At 38.5% G+C, this 25,086-nt stretch overlaps 4 protein-coding genes across 6 annotated transcripts; 1 reads left to right on the plus strand and 3 right to left on the minus strand.

Moving 5' to 3' along the window:
* Positions 1 to 2,096: 2,096 nt before the first annotated feature.
* LOC6566997 lies at positions 2,097 to 4,223 on the minus strand. 3 transcript variants are annotated; one of them, XM_032739375.1, is made up of 5 exons: positions 3,991 to 4,222; positions 2,865 to 3,824; positions 2,739 to 2,803; positions 2,624 to 2,683; positions 2,097 to 2,562 (listed from the first exon to the last, which is right to left on the minus strand). In XM_032739375.1, the coding sequence occupies exons 2-5, from the start codon at positions 2,956 to 2,958 to the stop codon at positions 2,179 to 2,181; spliced, it is 603 nt and encodes a 200-aa protein (XP_032595266.1). In that variant the 5' UTR covers positions 2,959 to 3,824; positions 3,991 to 4,222; the 3' UTR covers positions 2,097 to 2,178. The 3 variants fall into 3 exon arrangements, with proteins under 3 accessions (XP_032595266.1, XP_043070381.1, XP_032595264.1); XM_043214446.1 differs by having other exon boundaries at positions 2,494 to 2,683; positions 4,060 to 4,223; XM_032739373.1 differs by lacking the exons at positions 2,097 to 2,562; positions 2,624 to 2,683; positions 2,739 to 2,803 and having other exon boundaries at positions 2,831 to 3,824; positions 4,060 to 4,223.
* Positions 4,224 to 5,498: 1,275 nt separating this feature from the next.
* Positions 5,499 to 5,840, minus strand: LOC122322421 (protein GVQW3-like). Its single transcript, XM_043214420.1, has one exon. The coding sequence runs from the start codon at positions 5,838 to 5,840 to the stop codon at positions 5,499 to 5,501; it is 342 nt and encodes a 113-aa protein (XP_043070355.1).
* Positions 5,841 to 6,312: 472 nt separating this feature from the next.
* Positions 6,313 to 7,089, minus strand: LOC6566998. Its single transcript, XM_001992763.3, has 2 exons — positions 6,886 to 7,089; positions 6,313 to 6,815 (listed from the first exon to the last, which is right to left on the minus strand). Exons 1-2 carry the CDS (start codon positions 7,039 to 7,041, stop codon positions 6,447 to 6,449), a joined length of 525 nt encoding a protein of 174 aa, XP_001992799.1. The 5' UTR covers positions 7,042 to 7,089; the 3' UTR covers positions 6,313 to 6,446.
* A 1,054-nt stretch (positions 7,090 to 8,143) lies between these two features.
* On the plus strand, positions 8,144 to 23,686 carry LOC6566848 (tyrosine-protein kinase Dnt). Its single transcript, XM_001992764.2, has 4 exons — positions 8,144 to 8,638; positions 20,456 to 21,635; positions 22,412 to 22,708; positions 22,831 to 23,686. The coding sequence occupies exons 1-4, from the start codon at positions 8,479 to 8,481 to the stop codon at positions 22,940 to 22,942; spliced, it is 1,749 nt and encodes a 582-aa protein (XP_001992800.1). The 5' UTR covers positions 8,144 to 8,478; the 3' UTR covers positions 22,943 to 23,686.
* The last annotated feature ends 1,400 nt before the right edge of the window (positions 23,687 to 25,086 follow it).

A 25,086-nucleotide genomic window follows, 5' to 3' on the forward strand; every position in this document is an offset into this window, starting at 1 on the left:
TCACATCACGGCCAGAAGGCAGCCATATTTACACATTAACTCCCCGCCCCTCCTTCAACAACCCTTACTTGTCAATTTTCAGACGCCTACAACTTTAGTCGTCGTTATCAATTTGCCTTAATTGACGCGTCGCGACACTTTCCCTCGCCTTGCCCCAACTTGTGGCATACAAGTTGCTGTTGCTGTTGCTTTTGCGTTGCCTGCTTTGCAGCGCCTGCCTTGTCGTGAGTCAGCGTGACTCGTCGTGAGTCTTGTGCCATGTGCTTGCGACTGCTTAAAAGCGTTTAGTCGAAATTTATTTGTTTTACACAACGAAAGCCAAATTTAAATTAAGTAAGAAAAGCTGAATAATTAAATTAGACACTTGACAGATTATGACTTGAATTTACAACAGCTTCCGGCAAAAGATGCAAAGTGCTTGAGTAACACTCGGAGTCGCTGAGCGTGCCAATAAAAACTAAACACTTGGTGTGCTAATGTATTTTATGATCTATAATTATGTATGCACATACATATTTTCATTTTTTAATTGCCGTTTTCAGTTGTTATTGCTTATTTATTTTTCGAAATTCTTTAATTGATGAAGCTTTGACAATCATGTCAACTATCTAATTTATTGACTATCGAAATATTATATTTTACATATTTTGTCAAATTTAAACAAGGTTTTCCTCTTTTTTGTGATCTCCGTAATGAGTTATTGAATAATTGTGGCAATCTCCGATATCTGTTTTGTAGAGTAGAAATGCACAAGTATTTATTTTACACAATTATTTAACAAGACTTTTCTAACGGCACACGACAATAAGCGTGGATGAAGAAGAGTAAAGAAGATCGATCGCAGTATCGATATATGATATTGCGATATGTATCGTTAAACTGGTGTGCTGCCAGACCGGTGCTGGGACAAGGTTGCCAGAAAGGCTAAGCACGGTTGACACGGATTTATTGTTTAAAAGTATTGTCCGTTGAGTGATTAATATATTATAATATATTTTAATATAATATTATAATATATTTTAATATATTATAATATATGTTTTCAGTTGCCATTGTTTATTTATTTCTATTTCTTCAATTTTAAAACTTTATCAATCATACCAGCTGTATAACTATTCAAATAAATGCATATTGCAGATAAAATATTCGATATGTGTACATATATATAAGATTAACAGAAGCTTTACTTACTTTCCAGAGCTGCTTTAATTCTCTGGAAAAAAAGCTGACTGACATCACAGCTGTTTCAATTGATTGTGAATAACAAAGGAAATTACCCGACCTTATCATAAAAAAGTACAAAGTTTCATGCACTTGTTAGTTCTATTTCATAGTCTTTCTTATATGTTATATATACAGAACAATTGCAAATGAGTCGCATTGAAATCTCAAGATGATGCGCACAATTATATCATCTTACTGAGGTCACCATGGTGCGGGTAATTACAAGCTGGGGCTAGGTTAAAGGGCGTGTCAAAGGAATCGTCACAGATGCATGACTAAAGCACAAATTCCCTTTCTTTTTTTTGGGGAGTTACATAGATGTTCATCAATATGCAAGGAGAGGAGGCGAAGGCGAATAATGCTTATTCGTAGTGGGTTTAAGGGTAATAGCCTGCGGTTATTCCCTTCCACATTAAATATTGTATTACATACGAATAATCTTCTTTACTCATCTCAAGGCAGATTCTGATTTATCGACCGTTATCATTTCTTATCTATCACGATTTCGTTTTGAATATTTTGTTGTGCAAGACTTTGCTCTATTGAGATACAATGTGAATGGTACTCAGAAAAACAATCGCTCTGAAAACTATAAAGTTTTTTATGCTTCAGAAATATAAGAATATATATTTCTCAATAATATAAAATATTTTTAAAACTTAGAAATTCGAATTCTATTTTTTTTAAAAAATTAGTTCTAATATTGAGAAACCTATAATCGCAATACGCTGATATAACAACAATCCAACATAATTCCTTATGAGGTTTAGATTGGTTAACCATGAAAACCAACGACCGATTTTGATAATACATTCTGAAATGAATGGAATTTAGTTTAACTTAGTAGCTGCTGTAGTTTTTATATTTTCTTCGTTCTTCTTTGTTTTTTTACTTTTCTTATTTATTTCCCAAGTTATTTCAAAATTTAATGATGAATGCGAGAAGCACTGGACATTAATGTAAAGGCTGAAGTTGGCAAGCGAATGGCATTTTTTGATTACAACTGGCTGTGGCCATAAGCAGCTCTCCACCGATATACTCCAAATAAACGCAGAAACCGGACGCAAAGCGTAAATTATTTGATTTGAAGAAATTGGAGTAGTTCATGGGATACGGCTCGAAGTGCCAGTAATAATTGTCCAGGGTGCTAAGATCGGTCTCACTGTGGGACAGACTGCCGCGATGTCCGCCGCTCCAGAAGAATGGTTGGGTGCCCGAGTGGGCATAACGGCGCATATAATTGGCCAGATAGCTCATCTCCTCAACGGACTTCATGGTCAACAGTTGCGCATTGGCGTCGAGTGTCTCGCAGGCAAATCTGGCTTGCAGCCAATCAAGCTACGTTGGAAGGAGGAACTGTAAAATGAAGATTCACGGATGGATAGAGGGATCGACTCACTTCAGCGGGCACACTGAATATGTGACCCTTGTAGGACACCTTATAGTAATCATAGGTGGGCTGTAATATATTTATATAAGTTGCGTATATAGGCGAAGTTAATATTTGTACTTACTGCTTTGTTGGTGGAGAGAAAGTAACAATTGTCGCCAATCTCCACAAAAGGTTGCGTGCAACGCGCTATGAATGAGCCCCAAAAGCGTTAAATACAAATAATTATTGTATATTTAAGCTTACTTACATTTCCAGAACTCTAAATATATGCATACATAACTAGTTAACATAAGGAGTACGAGTAAAAATAGATTCCAGGCTATTCCAATTGGCATTGCCATCTTCCATAGAATAAACGAAAACTGTAAACTAAATCGAAGCTTACATCAGCTTTTATATAACTCCAAGTGGAAAGCAACAAATTGCAAAGATCTCAACAAAAGTTTCTTGGTATCGGATATCCAGGTGTTCAGTTGGCCAAGTGTTTAGGGTACGTTATATACAGTGTCTACCAGCTTATTTAGACCAGTGTCTAGCAATACAATTAAAGTGCAATAAGTTTTAAATTAAGAAACAAACCCAAAATGTTTAAATGTTAATTCATTACATGATATATCACGTTTGAAAAAGAAACTTTCGTTTGTCTTAAAATATTAATTAATTAAAAGATGTTAAAAACTAAAAATATATTCAAGCCTTTATAACTCTTTGTGATATATTATTTTCTAACATTTCGTGGTTTGACGTAACAATGTGGTGACCGTGTTTCTCGTCGTATTTTATAACAAATTAATAGAACTAAAACAAATGTAATGAATATAAGAGTATAAACACTATCTAGGAGTAACCAAAGCTTTTGCAATATCGAGTTTTCTTCACATATATAAAACTGATCATAACCCCACGATCTGAACATGAACAGCTCCTTGCCGATCAGTTGCAGACCCACAAAACCCTTTAAGCGCGGTTCCTCATTGGGCAGCCATTTGGAGTAGTTAAACCGCTGTTTCAGTGCATCCCAACTGAATGGATTTTCCTGATTAAAATTATGCCCGGATGTGGAAAATGTGCTTCCATTCGCATATCCCTTGGCCACAAGATAGTCCTGCAGTTCAATCATCTTCGCTTCCGTCTGCACCGACACCAGCTGGCCATTATGATCCAAACAGCTCTGACGGGCATCGAACCAATCGAAAAATTCCTGATCCTAAAGCAATTAAAATTAGTCATTGATTTGGGAAATTAAACACAAGACTCTACAATAAGACCGTTGAACATCTTCGCTGTTTTGGACTTACCCCAAGTTTTATATTGATTATAATATGATTGACTTAAATTTTGAAAACTGAAAACGCTTTATGTCTTGGTCATACCTCAAAGGGAATGGTGAGTCCGAAATGCATTTGAATTGTCTGCGTTTCTTCACGCTCTTAGTTTCTCACCGTGTGTTCCAAGCCCACAAAGTAATTGCCATCGCCAATCCTGTTATAGGTGTAATTGTATTCGCGGGAAATGGCTGTATTAACAAGCCATTGCAATATGCATACTAATAATATTGCAGAAATACTCATTTTTATACGTCGTTTTCGCGCCAGATCCGAAACAAGACTGAAATGTTTTAAAAGCTGATATCAATTATTTATTCTGACTCGTTGATTTCCGTTCTGTGTGATTAAACATTGAAACGAATGCAGTCGGCTCAGAAAAATATAAACAGTAGAAAATATATTAATAATAATTACAAATAAATTTGAATAATAAAGTACATTTTTAAAAATATATATATAAGAATAACTAATCTTCATTTTCGGAAAAATGCATATGCAAAACGAATTAGAATACTGTGACGGTGATATATCCTGAACCTAGATGAAATGATTTATCAATACTATGTCTATGTTTTTTCAATATCAATATCAATAAGAAGTTTTTTCCCTTAAACTTTATTTATAATTTATAAGTATACGAGAACTTATACTCCAATTTGAAAGTCTCTTAATTTCAGATCCGCATGTTCATACGGACATGCATTTATCTGTTGCTCGTAATCAAGAATATATATACTTTGATTCCTTTGAACTTTTCAACCCATTTATTATTTCCCATGTAGTAATTATCAGCAGACTTGCTATATACTCAATATATTATATTCTATATTTATGTTTGTAAATACAAACTATTTGAGATAAGGCCCTATCAAGTAGTTTGTATTTATACGATTACTTACCAAAAATATATAAATTTAATGTTACTATTGGCAGCAGCAACAAAAACATTTAATTGATTATGAGTTGTTGATGCTTGAAGTTGGAGCCCCACGTGGCTAAATACAAATAGCTTTTTATTAGTCTTAGCAGTTAAGTGCAGAGCAGCCTACGCATTTGACTTCCAATCTAAATTAATTCAATAAAGTTGATAACGTGGAAATATTTTAGTGTTGTTAAATGGAAAATAAAGCTAACAAAAAGCTGATAGCGCAAGCAGTTACTCACTTAGTATAATTCGAAGATATAGTTGTAGTAATTATATACAGTCAAAAATTGCTAATGCGAACTAACCAAAATATTAACTTAAAAAAAAACAAGTAAAAAAAATCTTTAATCTACGAGGTGTGTTCAAAAAGTATCGCGAATTTTGTGTTTTTTCAGATATTATTTATTTATTCATGAATATCTATTTTGTCCCCTTCAAAGTAATCCCCATGAGATATTATACACTTGTGCCAACGGTTTTTCCAATCTTCGAAGCACCTGCAATCGAAGAAAACTGTCAGCAAAACTTTCACATTCGACCGAACTTGGCGCGCTTTTTTCGGTCTTGGTTCGTGCGGCAGCTTCCATTGAGATGATTGAGCTTTGGTTTCCACGTCGTAACCATAAACTCACGATTCGTCACCAGTTATGACCCTCTGGAGCAAATTTGGGTCGTCGCGGACAGAGTCCAACATCTCATTAGCAATGTTCATGCGATGCTGTTTTTGGTCGCAATTGAGCAATTTTGGTACGAATTTCGCGGCGACCCGTCTCATGCCCAAATCATTGATAAAAATCGAATGGCATGAGCCAATCGATATGTCTAGCTCCTCAGCAACTTCTCTAACGGTGATTCGACGATTGGCCAATACCATTTTCTCCACTCCATTAATTTTTTCGTCTGTTGTTGAAGTGCTCGGGCGTCCGGCACGCTCTTCGTCGTTCACATCTTCTCGGACTTCTGAGAACATTTTGTACCATCGATAAACGTTGCTTCGGTCCAAGGTAGCTTCTCCGTATGCCACAATCAACATTCGGAATGCATCCGCGCACTTAATTTCGTTTTTCACACAAAATTTGATACAGGTTCTTTGATCCATTTTTTTGAATAGGTAAAAATCGAAGACGATCCAAAACACGTGCAAGCAAAGCAGCTGTCAACAATTAAGTGAACATTCAAAATGGCCGAGCTTGTCGGCATAAGTGAGAGACATGAGTACCAACATAACGCTACAAAAAAATCGAAATTCGAATATACGTAACCCGCGAAAATTCAAAATTCGCGATACTTTTTGAACACACCTCATATAATTGCCAATTTGACTTGTTTCGACACGAATTACGCAATAAAAGTGCCTAGTTTTGTTTCGAGTTAAAGGAAATTCTGAAAGAATTTTCAATTAGATTTGAATTAGGTATTCGATTCGATTGGAAAGTGTGCGCTTTAGTGAAGCCGGACAGTAGTATACTGGAACCGAGAATGCCCAAGTTTATTGAAACCATTTTTCTGGGTAACCATTTCGAATGGATTGCGAGGCATTTAGCGTTGAATGTTTGTACAACTGCAGAATCTGAAGTCAGTGCATTATGGTTGGCTCATTGGTGAGCAGCTGTTCGCAGATGTCGACGGCCCGCGTGTGGCATGATTCGGTGGTCATAAAGAGTTCGCCGGCTCGCAGCGTGAGCAGCATACAATTGCGACCCATTTGCGGAGTCGGCTCCCCCTCCAACCAGTTGGTGTAGTTGAGGGCGCGAGCACGTCCAAAGTAATTCCAATAGAAACGCATATCGCCCGGCCAGCGATGGCCAGCGCTCCAGAATTGTGTGCCATCCTGATAGCCATTCGCATACAGATAATTGGCCAGGACGTGCATCTCCGCCTCGCTGTCCAGGCAGACCCGCGAAGTGCGCTTCTCCCGATAGCAAAAGTTGCTAAAAGAGCTCATCTATATATATATATATATATATATATATTTATTGATTAGAGTCTGCTGCAATTCGGATAAAGTCACTCACCAGTGGCTCCCCGTCAGCTATAAAGTAGCAGTAATGTTCCTGCACCTTCTCGTATGGCACCTTGCAACGCATGGCAGCAGCTGTGGGAATCAGCGCAGCAAGTCCAAGGCAGAGGAGCAGCGTCCAGCGACGCTCAGATTGACAGCTGTTTGGCATCGCGACGAATAGGGAACTGCACCTGAAATATACATTTCCACACTGGCCTCATGTTGCCAATGAGGAAACGCCTAATCATTAATTGCTCTAATCAGTTATAAGCTTCAGTTCAGTTTTCAGTTTCTCCTGTTTAGCTTGGAATAAAACGCTTTTGTTACATTGTGCTCAAATTCCGTTAAGAGATACTCTCTCTCTCTCTGTCTCTCTCGCTCTGCATTTGTCTATCTTTGCGTCTCTCTCACTCTGATGTGGTATTTTCTATAGCCGCAACTGATAAGCAGCAGCAAGTTCTGACTACATGTTTATCTGTATATAAGTTTATATTATACATTCTTTATATACATATATAATCAATTTTTGATTGTATATATATATATATATATGTATTTCCGTCCTTGGTTTTTATGCACTGTAGTCAATTTAGAAGAGCATATTAAATACAATATTGTTATTACTATTAATAAATAAATAAATAGTGACTGAAAAAATTAAGATACCTTTTATGGAACATTTTTATAACAATGAAAGAATAATATAGTTTTCAAGCTAAGTAAAATTTAATTTAAAATTAAGCAACTTAAAACATTCTTAACATTGATCCTGCTAATCCAACATTTTTAACAGCAGCTCGCGAATTCAGATTTTCCCCTACATTTTAAAACTGTACTACGCGGCTTACACATTGCTCAACAAAAGGCATTTCCGACAGATGGCGCATTTGTTAATTTTCTGGCATACAGTCGATTCCCTCGATTTGCTGTCATTCTGTTAGATCAACAGACGCAGAGCGAAAGAGAAAACAGTTTAGTGCGTTATATTTCTAGCACTTAACAGAAGTGTATTTCTATGCACAATATGCTTAAATATTTTTTTTTAACGAAATAACACTATAAACTTACCTAGTTAAAATATATTTATTTAAATAATAACTTAAATAATAAACACAAATGCGTACAAATGTAAGAGTGAAAAATCAGTGTTTGAAAACAGCGCGCCCAAATACGAAAACAGCTGTTTTTAGCAGTGGCTGTGCAGAGCATTAACATTTTAGGTAACTATCGCTGTTAGCTAAACAATTTAGCGTTAACAGGCCTGTTATTCATGAATTTTGTGTTGAAGCGTGTGGTTGTTGCGGCCGGCAAATGAGATGAAAAACGACAAAACATACAACTTTCGCGAGTAAACTTGTGTTAAATATTTACTAAGTGAATTGTGCCCAGTGTAAAAAATGTTTTAGCCAATCCAGTGTTGATGTTTTAAAGATTTTCGCTTTTCCCGTACGACGCCACTGTTATTCCACTGCGCTCTTCGCTCCTCGCTCTTCGCTCTTTTCTCTGCGCGTGTGCTTTGCCAACATATTCGCCGTTTATTCGATTGTTTACGAATTTGTGTGTGTGCTTAAATGTATAAAAACTAGCGGAAAATTAGCGTTTTTGAATGAAAATGCCAACAACAAGAACCAATATGATTAACAACAACAATAAAATGCTGCTCGCTCTGCTGGCGCTGACTGCGCTGCTGCTGCGCGCTAGCAACGTTGGCGTCGCAGCCCATTTGAATGTGTTCCTCAATCCAGAAGAAGTGATGCGTTTGCTGGGTGAGTCTACCCCTTCCCCCTCCTTTTGTTATTGATTTCTCCACCTCAGAAAATAACCACAACCATAATTTGTGTCAACCAATTATGCGGCAGCTTTAAGTTTTACAACAAATTATTTCATTCATTGAGAACTGAAAACTGAGAAAATGCTTTTTTTTCGAGTATGTTGATTTGTTTGCTTTGACTTAATTTTAGACGGATCTCTTTGACCATCCTTCTCTAGCTCCCTTACAAGCCATCTATCTGCCTCGCTCTTGCATGCTGTGGCTGCTGCTGCAGGTGTTGTTAAACAGTTAAACAAATAAACAAACAACGGGCAAAGGCAAAAGCAAATGCAAAAGCAAAAACAAAAACTGTTTCTTCTATAACATAACTTTCTGTTGGTTCGTTAAGAAATTTTACGCTTCGTAAAAAGAAGCAGCAACAACAACAATACAAATTTACAAGCAGCATTAAATTTATTTCACTGCCAGGGAATATTTTTTGAATATTTCTTGGAATTGAAATTCCACTACCAAAAAAAACAACACACACACACGAGAGACGACACGCAAACGAGATGACAACGCAAAGGAAACAACAACAACAACAACGAAACACTGCAACGGCGAAGGGAACAGGCAAAGGCAAAGGCAAAGCCAAAACGTGACTTGGAGCAGCACAAAACGCAAGCGGAGAGGAGAGATGGCGAAAGAGGGCAGAATCAGAAGCAGCAGGAACAGCAACAATGAGAGCGCAGGCATCTTTGTCAGCTGTGTGTGTGTGTGTGTTATGTGCTGCTGTTGCTGTCGGTGTTTGCTTTTGTGTTGGTGTTAGTGCTTGTGGGGCTATAACAGTGCACAGTGGTCGCCAAGGGACATACACAATTTGGAAACTCAATTCGTGAACGGAAATGTAACAGGAAGAACAGAAATTATTTATAATATATGTATATATATTTTTTATTATTTAAAAAGCTGTTTTAATTTTATGTTCTAATAGTTACAATTCAATATCCTTCTGCCTGCACATTCTGATTGCATTTGAGGCCACTGTGCGACGACGCCTGTGACTCTCGCTTGGCACTCGTATTTTTGGCAAGTCAAAAACAGCTGCCGCCCACTGCATATGTATCTGTTGTTGTTGTTGTTGTTTGGCATGCTGCCTGCTTGTTAAGTTTAGATAGAGTTTTTTTTTACAACCATGTGTGGGAGCTGCATTTTTTTGACGTCGACGTCGACGACGACGATGCGCATAATTTGCGTATGCATTGTGAATTTTGGGGCGTAAAATCAAATATGCAAAATATCGTATGTTTGGATTTGGATTGTTGTCGCTTGTCGTTAGTCGTTTGTGGGCGCCTTAAGCGCATTCCGTTTTCGCTCAGTGCAGCTTCAGCCAGGCAGCATTGAGACTAATTAAGACTAAGCTAAAAAGTTTGCAGACCACACCAATGCTCTTTTTCTTTCTCTTTGTCCTTATGCTTTATCACTCTTTGCCTTTTGTTTGATAAATGAGCGCAATAAAGAGAAGCGCTAAGGCCATAAATCAATTAGGCAGCATAATTTGCATTTGATTTGTGTGTGTGTGTTTCTCATTTTGGCAAAAGGGGAAGTTGAAACTGAGCCGAGGCTTGAATTAATTTTTATTTCCATTGCACTTTTATAAGCATCCCCACAGGGAGTCATCGCAGAGTCGCCTCAGAGTTCAATGCCGCTCGGTTTTATTTTTCATTTTGTAAGCCTTTAGTCATAAAACTGGCATATGATATATGATAATCAGCCAGACAGCTGGGTGGGGCAGGGTCTAAAATCCACACACGATCAATTCGACTTGTCGTTCAGTAAATAATATTCTATTTCCCCTTCTCTCCCTCTTTGTGTGCCACAACTCGTTGCACACAAATTTTATGTGTTCTGCTGTGACACGCGCTACATTTTAAAATGACATTTTTTTTTTTTTGGCTGTGGCATTTTATTTAAATTGAATTTTAATGCCATTTTATTTTGGACATTTTTCGACAATTCTCGTAGTTTTTTTTTCTTTCAACAACTTTTTACGACTTTAACGCTTTGGAATTTTCTGTTTCTTTTCTACACTAAACCAAATGTATTTTATGGGCCCATTGGTCGCTGTGTAATTTTTTGGGTGCTTTGCTTTAATTTTATTGCCCATTTGCTGTGTGCGTTAATGAAGCTGCATTAAAAAAGTTCACTGCACCGCGAGAGAGCTTTGCGAGAGAGACAAAGACAGAGAGCGGAAACTTTGGAGTTGAGCTTTACAATTCGGATAGATAAAAGTGATGTGTATTTTATAGAAAACAATTCCTCTTTTATATTAATAATATTATAATATATTATAATGCTGAATAGAATTATTTATTAGTAATTGTGTAATTATAAAGCAGCATTAAACATGTAAAATACACACAATAATCATAATAAAATTACTTGCATTTTACGGGTGAAATTTGTAACATCTCTGTTAAGCTCCCACAAGCGCAAAGACCCCATTACGATTTCGATTTGTGTTCTACAATCTATGTTCAAACTAGAGTAAGCTAAGCTGTGCCATTGAAATAATTAAAAGGGATGTTAAAACAGATTGGAAACCACGCGTTTGCATTTGTGCACAGATTTTGATGCTGAATACAGCATACAACTCTGCATAAAAGAGCATTGCTAGAGAATGAATCCCGTTGAATGAATACAGAACGCATTTGGTAAATATTGTTCATTCACTAGCTCGCTACTGGGTGTCTTTGAAAGTGACTCGCTCTCATTTCTACAACGATTTCTCATCTCTCTCTCTCTCTCTCTCCTGTCCTGCTTGAAAGATTACTGCACTTGCAGCAGTGCCACTCCCCTTAACGATCGACCCTAGCATAACTTGGTGTTCAATGCACGCAGCTGCTAAAACAGGCATGACAACAGCAACAGCAACTGTTAAGTCTTTGCGAAGCAGCAGCACAAAAGATAATAATAACACGAACGTGTTAAATTTACCACCAACTGTGTTAAATAAATTAAGGTAAGAGACAAAGCTACGCGCTAAACGATAAACGGGCTCAAACCGGCAGCTCGCTCTTCTTGGCCAATTCCCAATTTCTATACGTAGACGGATTTGCATATAAATATTGAAACTATTCGGCGCGTCAGTTTGAAGTGGGCTTAGTTCAAGTTTCACACATGGCAAACAAGCTTAAAAATTAAGAAGAAAAAAAAAAGAAAATACACAAAGAGGGGCAGCTGTTGTTGTTGCCACAGTAGCCACATTTAGCACCTAGAAGCTGCCGTTGCCGCTGCTTTTGCTGCTGCTGCTGCTTGGCCATAACAAGCATGCAACCACAATATTATCGTCTCGGCTTTATGGCTTGTTCTTCGCGCTACTTGCCAAGATCATTACAGCTGATTGTAGTTGGCAACAACTTGGCTTCTCCTTTTCCAACTCCAACTCCAACTTCGGCACCAGGTCCAGCTCCAGCTCTCTCCATCTTCTTGTCTGCGTGCTAAATGCCTTCCACGAACTGCCGCCGATCTCTGGGGGCCAAAGTTGTGTTAACGGTTTGTGGAATCGCTGCGATATCATCAGCCAGCACTCTTTTGCTTCGTTCTCTTGGTATGATCTATATTTTAATTGGTTTGTTGCTGCCTACCTGCCTGACGACCACAACAACAGCAACAAGAATCTGTTGCGCTTCTGTTCTCCAGATCTCTCCCTGCTCGCATAATGAAGTGGCCATTAGCTAATGAAGCTATATGTGCGATAAGCACAGCGGATCTCGTGACAACTAATAACCATGTCTTCCCCCACGATGTAAGACAATTAACAGATTATGTGTTGCAGCGAAGTAGGTTTACTGCCCTCAACAGGTGTTGCATCAAACTTGCCATAAATTCTCAGCTAGCTTCATAAAAGGCGCTAAAAATTACCAAGTAGCATTCTTTGGTTGTTTCTTTTTTTCATCTCTTAAAAAGCTCAAGAGGGGTGTAATGAAGTTGTGTAAATATATTTAACAGACAAAAGAAAGTATATACGACCTCAAAACCTATATATTCTTCAGTCTGAGTATAAATTTATGATTGATGCTGGAATTTAGAATCCTAGTTGGGGTCTCTCGACTGACATATTCCTATTTTTGTTTAAGTCAAAAATGTTGTGTTATTATTAAATTTAAAATTTTCAAGCTTTCTGTTGTTCTCAACGAATGCCCTTTTTTTTTTTTTTTAAATAGTGCTGTACAAGTTGACTGAAGCTACAAATTAATTCAAACACTGAGGCAACCTACTTAAATAGACCCTAGTCAAGCACTGGTGATAATCGTTATCGGCTGCAGTCTGGTTTTCATTGAACCATCTTGTTCGGGGACAAGATGTCATCCCATTTAGTGCTCATTACTTTTGTTTTGTATGTGTGTGTTTTTTTTTTTTTGGAATTTGATGCTCAATCTATTTATAATGCTCATCGATCGCTGTGGCCTCGACTGCATTATCGATTACAGCACGTCGCTGGGCAGCTGACAGCTCATAAAGAGTCACATTTTGATGTCTCAAATTACGGCGACTTTTTTTTTGTGATGACATTGAAGTGCCTCATTTTGTAAACAGGCGAGGGCCATTTGTATACAAGTTGTTGCCAAGACTTAGCCCTGGATTAAACGGATTCCAGTGTTCAACAAAATACGGCGTTTAAATAAATGAAAAATCGCATAAGGCGATTTTGGGCGTGGCCACAAAATCGATTGTAAAATACATCAACTCAAATCAAATAAACGTAAAATCGCAATACGATGTTAAAGTTAGCCGACGGTGGAGGTGGCTAGGTGGGTGGGGGGAAGGTGCAGTGGCAGCTTTGTGGGCTTATCAGCGGCAGAGTCAAACTTACCACTGTCAACTGATAACCCCCCAGGCTACGCGCACGCTGCCGATGTCAATAATAAATAACTTGCATTGTTTGCCATCCGCCAGTCGCCACTCTCTATATATCTGTATACATATATATATATATATATAGAGCGCAAAAAGGAATAATCATATTTACATTAAACAATAACAACAAGAACAACAGCGATGTGGCACAATGAATGAATGAAATTTCAAGCTCGTTCACTGTCGCACTTTATTTCCATGCCACACTCGGTGGAGGCAGCTGACAGCAGTGGCAGAAGCAGCAGCAGCAGCAACAGCAGCAGCGGCTGTGCTCGTAAGTAACAACAATAACAACAACAACTACAACTGTGCAAGTGTGAAACTTTGCAACAGTGCAACTGTTAAGGAAAATAAGAGCTGCGAGCTTTGCGGCAGGCAACTCGAGCGCCGAGCGCACTCATTCAGCGTTTCCAATGTGCATGTTGCATCTTTTGTTATGTTTATTGAGCTGTACGAGCATGTTTATTTTGGGAGAGTCTGTGGGAATTTGGCGCAGCGCACAAACCAAACTCACAGCTACCCAAAGTCATCGGAAAAGCTGCTTGAGCATGAATATGTATATATATATATATATATATATGTATATACATATATGCTATAGATACAAGTGAATAAAATCGAGCGTTTGCCTTCCATCTGTGAGAAATGTGCAAATAGGTTTTAGTGCAATTTCCCTTGGAGACAGCAGCGTTAATCATGAATATGTTTGATTTACACAGGTTCATATCTTTTACCAGCTCTTCATTCTTTCCCCTCTCTCTCTCTCTCTCTCTCTTCTCCCTGCTTTTGCTCTGTCTTTATTCTTACCATTCTATTTTTGGTGTATTACTAATCCAGTCATAAACATTTTTTGGTGTGATTGCGTTTTTTTAACATTTTATATTTTAATACCCTTTCCTTTTTTTATTTTATAGTTTATATTTTATATTTTACGTTTTTTATGTTATGTTTTACGTTTTTCATTTTATATTTCATAGTTTATATTTTATATTTTACATCTTATATTACTTGAACCTTTCCTTTTAATTTCACACCAATTATTTTTGATTTATTTTATTTTTATTATTATTATTATTGTTCTTAAAATTTAATCCTCTAAAGTTTGTTTGTGTTTACGTCATTTTAGTGTACTCAAATCAAAGGCATCTTTATATATCTTTATATTTTTCAATAACCAATTTAATCAGTTGCGTTCTAACATTTAAATGCTGTCTGATTTGTTAAGCAGTTGTCATGCAAGAGGGCAGCTCAAAGTTGGCAATTTTGGTTTGAGGAATTTCGTATTTTAGTTGAACCTGACTTGAATTTGTTAATAACAAAAGACGCTTATCATTTTTCAGACGTTCGAAAAAACACCATTATTAACATTTCGATGAGTTGGTTTTCATGTAAACATTTAAAATTAAAAAAAAAATTTGACAGATTTTGAAGTTGATGATTTGGGTTTTTGAAAAGTTCCATCCTCCCGCATTTGGCTAATGGTTAATGGTTAATGGCTAAGAGTTTAGTTGGCCTCCGTTGGCAGCTTCTACAAGTCAACACTTGGACTCGAGGCGATTAAGGTTAATTACTATTGATTTTGGGCATTACAAGCCAGCCGCCTTGCCGTCGACCAATAACTTTTGTCAGGCGCAAAAATTTGTATGATTAATTTGAGCCAATTTGCGAGGCAACGAGCCGAGAGGCAAACCAACAAAAAAAACAAAAACAAAAAAAAGGCAAGCAGAAATCTGTGCCAAATGGTTGCCAAACAACTGAAGACGAGACGAGGCCCTAAAAACATGGCTAATTTAGCTGGCACAAATTTGTTACAATCAAAGCCGTAAACGAGTAACAAGAAACGAGAACGCTGCGCCCGCGGCTCCCAGAGCGGTGTAAGCAGTGCGAAAAACAAGCCAGCTAAACACAAAACAGTAAAACCGAACAGCGAACAAAATATTAGGCAAAATAGCAACAACAAAACCAACAACAACAACAGCAAGAAGAAAAAGAAGAAGAAAAGGCGCATCATTTATCATAACGAAGACGTGAGTCTGCAAACGGCAAAGATACAGCTACGGCTAAGGCAACAACAGTTGTAGCTGTTAGCTATATAACTATAGATACAGCTATATAGCCATACACTCAGAAAAAAAATCAAACCCAAAATTTAGAAAATCTACATATTTTTAGCGTCTGTTATATAAAGAAAGATTACCTAATTCTAAAGGGGTTTTTATTCTAAGTAAATTTGACTAAATTATAGGAAAAAGTATGTCCAATATCCAAAGGTGTTTTTTCTTTATGTTTTATTGCACCCTTTATTTTAATTTTTTTCTCTTAATTATATATTTGTTATTTAACTTCGCCTTGTTTTATTAATATAATTACTAACTTTCATTTTAAATTGAAACCTTTTCAAGAACTGTGAACTGTTTTAGACCAAATAATTTAAATAGTAAAATAAAACATAAATTAATAACATAAAATAAAACATAATAATAATAAATTACATTATTACATTTTTATATAAATCGGAACATTTTTCTAGCTTTCAGCGCGATTTTCAGGCGCAAATTAAACTTCAATGCGATCTTTTACCTGAGTGTAGATACATGTTGCAGATAGATGGAAATACAGACGTGGCTCAAAGCTTAAAAACATGTTAAATGTTGACATGTGGTAGGCGTTTTGGTTCTTTGCTGTAAGCTTGTAAGCGAGATTGGTGTGCGTGATAAGCTTACACATATTAGAAGAGAGAGAGAGAGCGAGAGAGAGAGAGAGAAAGAGAGGAGAGTAGAGTGTGACCTGAGGGGAGATTGGGGTGTTTTGGGTATAGCAACCTGGCTAACTGCTGCTGTCCTCCGTCCGGGCAACAGATCATTTGTTTTATTTATTTTTCGATTTGGCCAGAGCAATGCAGAAATGCAGCCAAGTGACATATTAGCCATTAGATAAGCGTAACTTGCCTATGGACACCAAAGTTCAATGCGGAACGTGCACATCATTTGTCAACGATTGCAATTCGCTGTGCTTCAAAGGAGGACGATGATGCTGATGATGAAGTTGCCACATAAAGCTGTTGCCGGCAAGTGAGAAATCCAACCCTGCACCAGATGAAGAAATGTATCAGTTGCTGTGTAACTTGAACCTTCTCAAAACATTTTGCCCAAAAATCATCAAATCAGCATCAGCTACAGAAAAAAAGTTAAAAAAAAAAACAAACTTCACGAACTGCAACGCTAATTACAAGAAAATGGCAAACCACATTCAAAGTTACAGCTAAAAAAAAAAAAAATACAATTTTTGAGTATCTAGCGTAGAGTTAGCAGTTGTCTAGTTGGCTAGATTTACTTGCCTTTGCCTGGGAGTCCTCTAAACTTGGTTTGTTGTTGCCTGCAACAATGGTCACGACTCGGTTCGGTAGCAAGCTATTAAAAAATACTGCCAAGCAACAACAACAACAACAACAAAAAGAGCAACAACAATAACAATAGCTATAACAATAACATCAGCGAGACAACAACGACAACGTCATGACTGCACGCTCTGAAAAATTCGACATACGTTCTGTACCTGGGCACCTATCGTCCTCCTACTCCTGCTCCTGCTGCAACAAACTGTAGCTGCCAGGCACGCCCCACCAAAATTTCGACAAAAAAAAAATAAAGAAGAAGAAAAACTGCTAGAAAAAAATATACAGCTAGTTATGAACATGGCGCACACAAAAGGTTAAAAAAGTTCAAGAGCCGTCGAGCTGGGCACATGCGAGTGACATTTGCTCGTGACATGAAGGTAGACGACGGCGACGACGGCGACGATGACGGCGACACCACTTCAAGACAGTCTCGACTAAGAGCCTACACTCAACAAAAATAAAATCACCTTGCGTTTTATGAATTCGCCATACTTTTGACGCCTTAACAAACATTTGTATTTCAAAGTTTCACATATTCAAACCATTTTTAAGAATTATATTTTCTAAAAGTAAAGGTTTGAATTTTATCAAAAATAACCTTTTAGTTTTCTGGAAGATGTTCTAAAATTCAGATCGGTTTTTTTTTTACTGTAGCCCCTTCTCATCCCCCCACTCAAGTGCAACACAGCGGCAACTTTCACATGAACCTGTGAACTGTGCCTCCTTTCTGCTGCTGCATGTAAAAGACATGGGAATCGAATAGCTGCCTCTACACTAAGCCAAGCAAAGTCACAGTCAAAGGGTCAATGGAAGCGTGCGGCCTGTACAGTTTGCCCCCTCTCCTTTTCTCCCTTTCTCCCTTTCACCCTTTCTCTCTCGCTCACTCTCTCTCTCAGTCTGTGTGTCTAACTGCATTTGATTAAGCTATGGGCGCTATTTTTAAACTCTAGCGTGGAATTTGTCGCAGCTACATGCATGTACAAACGTGCAACATGTTGCACATTCAAGAGGAAGTCGCACCGACGACGCTGTCTGCCCCTGCCCCTGCCTCTCTCCCTCTCTCTCCATCCATCTGCATCTCCATTTCCATCGTATGCCTGCATCTCGGCTTGCCTCCTACTGTGGGCCAACAACGTGTCTATGCCTGACACAATTTATGCCCGCCAAGTTGAGACATTTGAGGCAAGCGCAGAGTTCTCTGTCAACCAACCTACATGTTCACTGATTTTTATTGTTATTGCCAGTTGTCAAAGGAAGTGTGCCCCGTGCCGTGCTGCCTCTCAGTCTCTCTCAATTCTCTGTCTCTACAATTCTCTGTCAGCTTTATCCATTTTTCGTAAATTATTTCCTGTGCTTTTTTTGTGCAGCTCAGCAGAGTTGAATGCACCAAATAACAGGCTTAAAGCTTCAGATATATGTTATAATCTTTATATGCGATTTGAATTTTACAATTTAGTTTAGAATAATCAATTTTTGAATGCAACGCAGGCGTTTCTGTTAATTTACAATTTTGTTTCACAGTGTGTGTGGTCGTTGGCTGGCAATCATTTGAACTACTTATAATCTACTCAAAGACTACCTGCACTTTTCACAATCATTAACATAAACAACCATAATACACAAACACACACACACACACACACACATACACACACACCCATATACACACACGAAATGAGTTGGCAATCGTTGGCAGACATCTCTCGGCAGTTGGCGTTGCCTCATTAACTCGATTTTTGGTCAAACCGCAAATAAAACTCAACAAAACGAGAAAAAAAACAGCAACAACAACAACGACAATGAGATTGAGATTGAGTTGAGTATAAGAATAAGAATAATAACCAACTCGTCGAACGAACAAATCTCAGACATGCTCATGGCTCATTTCTGTTTGTCTTCTTATACCCTGAGCTCATTAAAAATGGGTATGAAGGGTGTAATAATGTTGTGCTGTAGTAAGTAACTGGTAGAAGGAAGTGCCTCCGAGCCGATAAAGTTTCTCTATATATTCTTCACCAGCATCAATAGCCAAATCGATATGGTCATGTTCGCCTGTCCATCCAATCTCAGCGTTCATAAGAGTTACTGAATTCAAATTTGGAATATAAGTTCTAGAGTTCAAGCTTATTTCAAGTTATAAAAGCAACAATTTTAAAAGCAGAGCATTCCAATTGACACATAATATACTTTGAACTCTTTACAATTAATACTTTGAACTCTTTACAATCAGCAGGCGCCAGCATTTTCTGTATATTCAACAAAAAAGTTGCTCAGGTATCAGTTGGCGCTAATTTTCCGGGCATTGCCCTGCATCGATATCTGTTTGAATCGATGCAATAGTATATTCCATAGCTGGGCTCAGGGTATCTTCTAGTCGAGCTCTCTCGACTGTCGCATTCATACTTGTTACCTTTTTTTTTCTTTTTGCTACTTCTCCTTTAAAACTGAATCTGAATCTTGACCTGGCGACATGAGGAGTGGCTGTTGTTGTTAATCTTGTTGTTGTTAGTTTGTTTTGCTGTTACACATATATCCACATACAGATACAGATACAGATACAAATACAGATGCAGATGCAGATGCAGATGCAGTTACAGATACTGATAAACTCGAAAATAGTTTCGAGGAATTCCCTAAACTCGGCCGCGCATGTTTATTTATACAAAACGTAGCCCTCTCTCTATCTCTCTCTCTATCTGTCTATCCCCCTCTCTCTTTCCCTTTCCCAGTCTGTAAGCAAACAATTCTCATGTTTGTATATGCGTCTGCATCTAGATAAATTTACATGTAAAGTGCATGAGTTTGTTTTATAAATTTGTTGGGTGGCGCACGTGACGAACGAGAATGGTTTGTTTGCACTGGAATTGAATAGGTTAAGCGAGTTTCGCATTCTTGCGAATCGAGTGAGTTCTTTTCAAAACAAACTTATCGAGTGGAAAGCGCATCCCAAAGCATTTCAATCTGATTGGTAACAAACTGATGGAATTTGCCTGGTTACGTATGTGTTTATTTAATATAAAGGAATTATCTATTAGTAGTTGATTCCCTTAAGCAATTTTGTGCAGTTAATTTCAATTTTAAAGGAATTATTTATAAGTAACTTATTCAGTTATGTAATTTTGCAAAGTTGATTTCAATTTAAATTCACTAGAAATTTCATATAAAATTGTAATTGAATTTTGTTCACTAACAGCTTTTGGTTTGTTTTATATTACGCAAAGCATTCCAAACACTCAATTGATTCCATTAAGCAATTTTGTGAGGTTAATTTCAATTTAAATCGACAAGGAATTGTTATTGAAATTGGCTCACTATCAGTTTTCATTCAGTCTGAAAACAGGAGTAAGCAAAGCATTCCAGCAACTCATTCAATTCTCTCTTTTGGTTATTGATCTAAGAATTTAAACCTATTCTAATAAATTTGTAAAATATCTTCGATTTAATTTAAGTGGCTTATGTGGCTTAAATGAAACACAAACTAAACCAAAATCATTTTATTCTCTTGCTTTTCAGGCGTTTCCGCAGAGGTGTACTATGTGCGGGAGGGTCACATCAACAACTATGCGCTGAACTTCATTGTGCCGGTGCCATCGAGTGTGCGGGATGTCACCTTTACGTGGCAGTCGCTGTCTGGTCGTCCGCTGCCGTACAGTCTCAATGTGGTCAGCTCGGATCCGGAGATGTTGCCGCGACCGGCGATCAATGTGTCACAGATTGGCGAGATTCCTACACACATTCAGACGTGGGCCGTGGCGCTTAAGTGCAGCGGATTGCGTGCCGGGGCGGTGGACATCACAATCAGCTTGGAGGTGATGCTGAATCGTGCCCTGAATAATGTGACCCATTTGGTATTTCGACGCAAAAAGATTTGTCTGCTCAGCGAGAGCGGGGAAGAGCTACAGCAGACGTTGGGCAATGATCTTGACGATCCGCAGCTGCTCGAAACGGTGCTGCCACCGCCCACAGGTCTAATCACCCTGGTGGTGGGCGTCACGGTGGCAATGAGTGCTGTCTGCATCCTGCTGGTGATTGCGTATTGTGTTCGTGGCGCGGCTGCAAAGCGCCAGCATCATCAGCATGGCGGTCAACCAATGCGTACCTCCAGTTTCCAGCGACTCAACACACAGCCTCCGTGCCAATCCTCGATGGGCTCCGCCGCCTACATGACGCCATCGCTCATTGGTCCCGTGCACGCGTCCAGTTTACCTCGCAAGGTGGCCGTGCCCATGGAGCCGCAACAGCAGCCAGAGGAACTTCATCGTCGCATCTCCGAGCTGACCGTGGAACGTTGTCGCGTGCGACTCTCCAGTCTGCTCCAGGAAGGCACATTTGGTCGCGTCTATCGCGGCACCTACAACGACACCCAGGATGTGCTGGTCAAGACGGTCGCCCAGCATGCCAGCCAAATGCAAGTGCTGCTCCTGCTCCAAGAGGGCATGCTACTGTATGGCGCCTCCCATTCGGGCATACTCTCCGTTCTGGGTGTGTCCATTGAGGATCACACAACGCCCTTTGTTCTCTATCCGGCGCTGAATAACACACGCAATCTGAAACTGTTTCTGCTGGATCCGGCCTGTGCTCGCACCGTTACCACCATTCAGATTGTGATGATGGCCTCCCAGCTATCTATGGCTCTGGATCATCTGCATAGTCACGGCGTGGTGCATAAGGACATTGCGGCAAGGAACTGCATGTGAGTAGCAAAGAAATAAGAAGAAACACATAACAGCTCCTTTGCCCCTAATGATAATAGTATCGTAAAGTTGTATAGACAATTATAGACAGCTATGGCTAAAATAATATTAAATAAAATAGTTCGAGAATAGTTTAAAACTATGAATATTTTATTTTAACACAAGCAATCAATACTGAAGAAAAATAAACATTAAAAGATGGGATAGCTATAAAATTATTTATTTATATATTGTAATTATTATTAGCTTTACTACTAAGCTTTCCCTGAAATAATAATATTAAATAATATAAAAAATTAGATTTGATGTGTGGATGCCTCATATTAAGTTTAGTATTTATACAAAACCGCCAGTTGATGTTGTTCAAGACGATGTTCAAGACCTCTTTACAGTCTCTCAAAGCTTGTTGGATTAACAACATTACAAACAGTATTTTTTGGTTGAGATCCGACAAAGCCATCACATTGACTACATTGGTATTGAACGATTCTGTAGATCAATGGCAGCTCATCAATGAAATATTCATCTGATATATCTAGTAATGATATGTAGAAACAGATTATGAGCGAGGTGATCGTCTTATATACTGTTGTGATCCTAGGCCATCATATAAAACAACTATGGTTATAATATCAATCTCAATTTGGAATAAATGTTCTCGTTTATCGGAGCTGCATTTTGTAATTGAGCCCCGCGTAGTATTAAGATGTCTCTACACATTTTCTATATATATATTTATTTATTTATCTTTGTTTTTAATTTTTCTCTCTCGCAGCATCGACGATCAGCTGCGCGTCAAACTCTCGGATAGCTCGCTCTCGCGCGATCTGTTCCCCGCGGACTATAATTGCTTGGGGGACAGCGAGAATCGGCCGATCAAGTGGATGTCACTGGAGGCACTGCAGCATAAGCAATTCTCGGAGGCCAGCGATTCGTGGGCATTCGGTGTGCTCATGTGGGAGCTGTGCACATCGGCCAAGCAGCCATACGCTGAGGTGGATCCCTTTGAAATGGAGCACTATCTAAAGGATGGCTATCGTCTCGCACAGCCCTTCAATTGCCCCGATGAGCTGTGAGTATAGAGCTTTAGAAATTCGAGCTATTCTTTGATACTTATGCAGCAATTGCTTTCTCTCTCTCTCTCTTTCTACTTTCTATTATCTCCCTTCTCGCTCTTCCTCTCTCTCACTGCAGGTTCACAATCATGGCTTACTGCTGGGCTCTGCTGCCCGGAGAGCGTCCAACGTTTGCTCAACTGCAATCCTGCCTCTCGGACTTTTACTCACAGATCACACGCTACGTTTAGGTAGTTAAGGGTGCTACTGACACACACACACACACACACACACTCGTACACATACACATACATATGCAGCTTGTCGTGGGGGGCACGCACTTGTAAAGTGTGTGTCTAGTCCATTGAACTTATCAGCTTCGGCGTTGCATCAACTCGAATCCTCGAATTCCACACACTCACTTACCATAGTTAGCCGAAGTCCAATTAGTCCATGTACATTGTTATATTGCCAAAACTTATATTTAGAGTCTCATTCAGCGGTTGGACGTGCTTTTGTATATAGTACATATTGTAGTTACTCGATTTATGTTCTAAGTTCTTGTTTAGTTCAACAACGAAAGACTCAGATACACATACACACACACACACACACATACACGCATACACACATGCATACATACATACATACATACATATTGTGTAGATTGTACAGGTTTTTGTGCATTCTGCAAGCATTTTAATATCGAAACAACAAATTAATTAAGTTATATCTAGCGAAAGAACCTTGAACCGAAATCAAATATAGTGATATTTATCTATAGAATTATGTAGTTATACATACATATATCTAATGTAATAAGTTTTAAAAGTATACAACCATAAACATGATAATAACACACATATTTATAAAACAGCACAATTATACATATTAGATGAAAGAAAATAAACTAAAATATAAATAAATTGATTTTTTGAAAATTTATATAAATAAAATACAGAAATAAATCGAAAATTCCACAAAATCAAAATAAACCGTCTTTGCTTTGTTCGTTTAACAGCCGATCTAAATCGGATTTTATTATTTCCAGTAAACAAGGGTATTATAGCCGATAAGCCCATTAAAGCTGAGTCATCTATTTTCCATATTCCAGCGAAAACAATAAAATCGAAGAGAAAGAGTGCGAAAATTTATGATCTCCGCACTAAACTTGGACAGTGCCTGGAAACTGGAAATTGGAAGAGGCGGAACCTTGGCATGGCCCAAAAAAAACAACAACTATCAAGGATACGCTGCCGATGAGAAATAAAAATGCTTCGGTCACACAAATTAGCCATAAATTTTAATTTTACATGACAATGGAAGGCACTAAGAAGATAAAGGCATGCTCGGCAAGTGTTGGTTAGCGCCTACGCCAAGCCAACAGGAAGACAAATCAATTTTGTTTTTTCACTCTCGCTCTATCTCTCTCTCTCATTCTAACTCTCTTTGTCCTTGGCCGCAAACACACACACACACACGCACACACGTACAGCGAAGGATAATGGCACATGTAGGAGGCTAAGATGAGCATATCCATATATATCTTATGGGCAAATTGCGAGAATTGCGCTAAGTAGGTGAGTGTGTGTGTGTGTGTGTGTGTGTGTGTGTGTGACTCGACAAAACATGTCCGTGTGCTCCCTGCATGTGTTTGTGAGTGTGTGTGCGTGCGTGTGTGTGTGTGTGTTCTTACAATTTAACAGCCATTGCCAGAACCATATCGTAAATATTTTGACAGAATCGCTTTTGCGATTGCCTTCCGTGTTGGCCATTGTGTTAGCCAGCTTCACCTCGAATGCTTGTTATTGTTGCTGTTGTTGTTGTTGTTTTTGTTGTCTTTGGGTAGTGGGCGGCACCAGCTGTCTCAGTTTGCCTTTGGCCTTGCCTTGCCTTGTCCTGGCTTGCAGTAATCCTTGTGTTTGTGAGTTGACCTGCTTCGTTTGCCATGGCATTTGGTTATAGCCTTAAGCGGCTTTAAAGTTACATTTACCGTTGCCTGTTGCTTTTGACTTTGTCCCTCAAGCAGCTAAACCCAAAGCAGCCATGTGATATATGAGGCATTAGCCACGGCCAGGACACACACACACAGGACACACAAGCAGCCATTGTAAACAGTTTGCTTAAGCACATAGTTTGTTTATACTTATTACTTTGATAATAGCCGGGTTATTCTCACTTTATGGCAACTGGCTAATCTGACAGCTGCAGTTATTCGTATGTTGATATATAGATACATATATATATATACATTTATAAATCTATGGAAACATATTTATTATTTATGCACATGTGTTATTTAGTTTTGTTTTGCAGTTGCAACATCATTTCCAAAACATGGCCAATAAACAGTTCAATTTCATAAGCAAGAAGACCGTCTTCTATTTCCGGCTGC

Source organism: Drosophila grimshawi, unplaced genomic scaffold, assembly GCF_018153295.1.
Source record: "Drosophila grimshawi isolate 15287-2541.00 unplaced genomic scaffold, ASM1815329v1 contig_1377, whole genome shotgun sequence".
NCBI lineage: Eukaryota > Metazoa > Arthropoda > Insecta > Diptera > Drosophilidae > Drosophila > Drosophila grimshawi.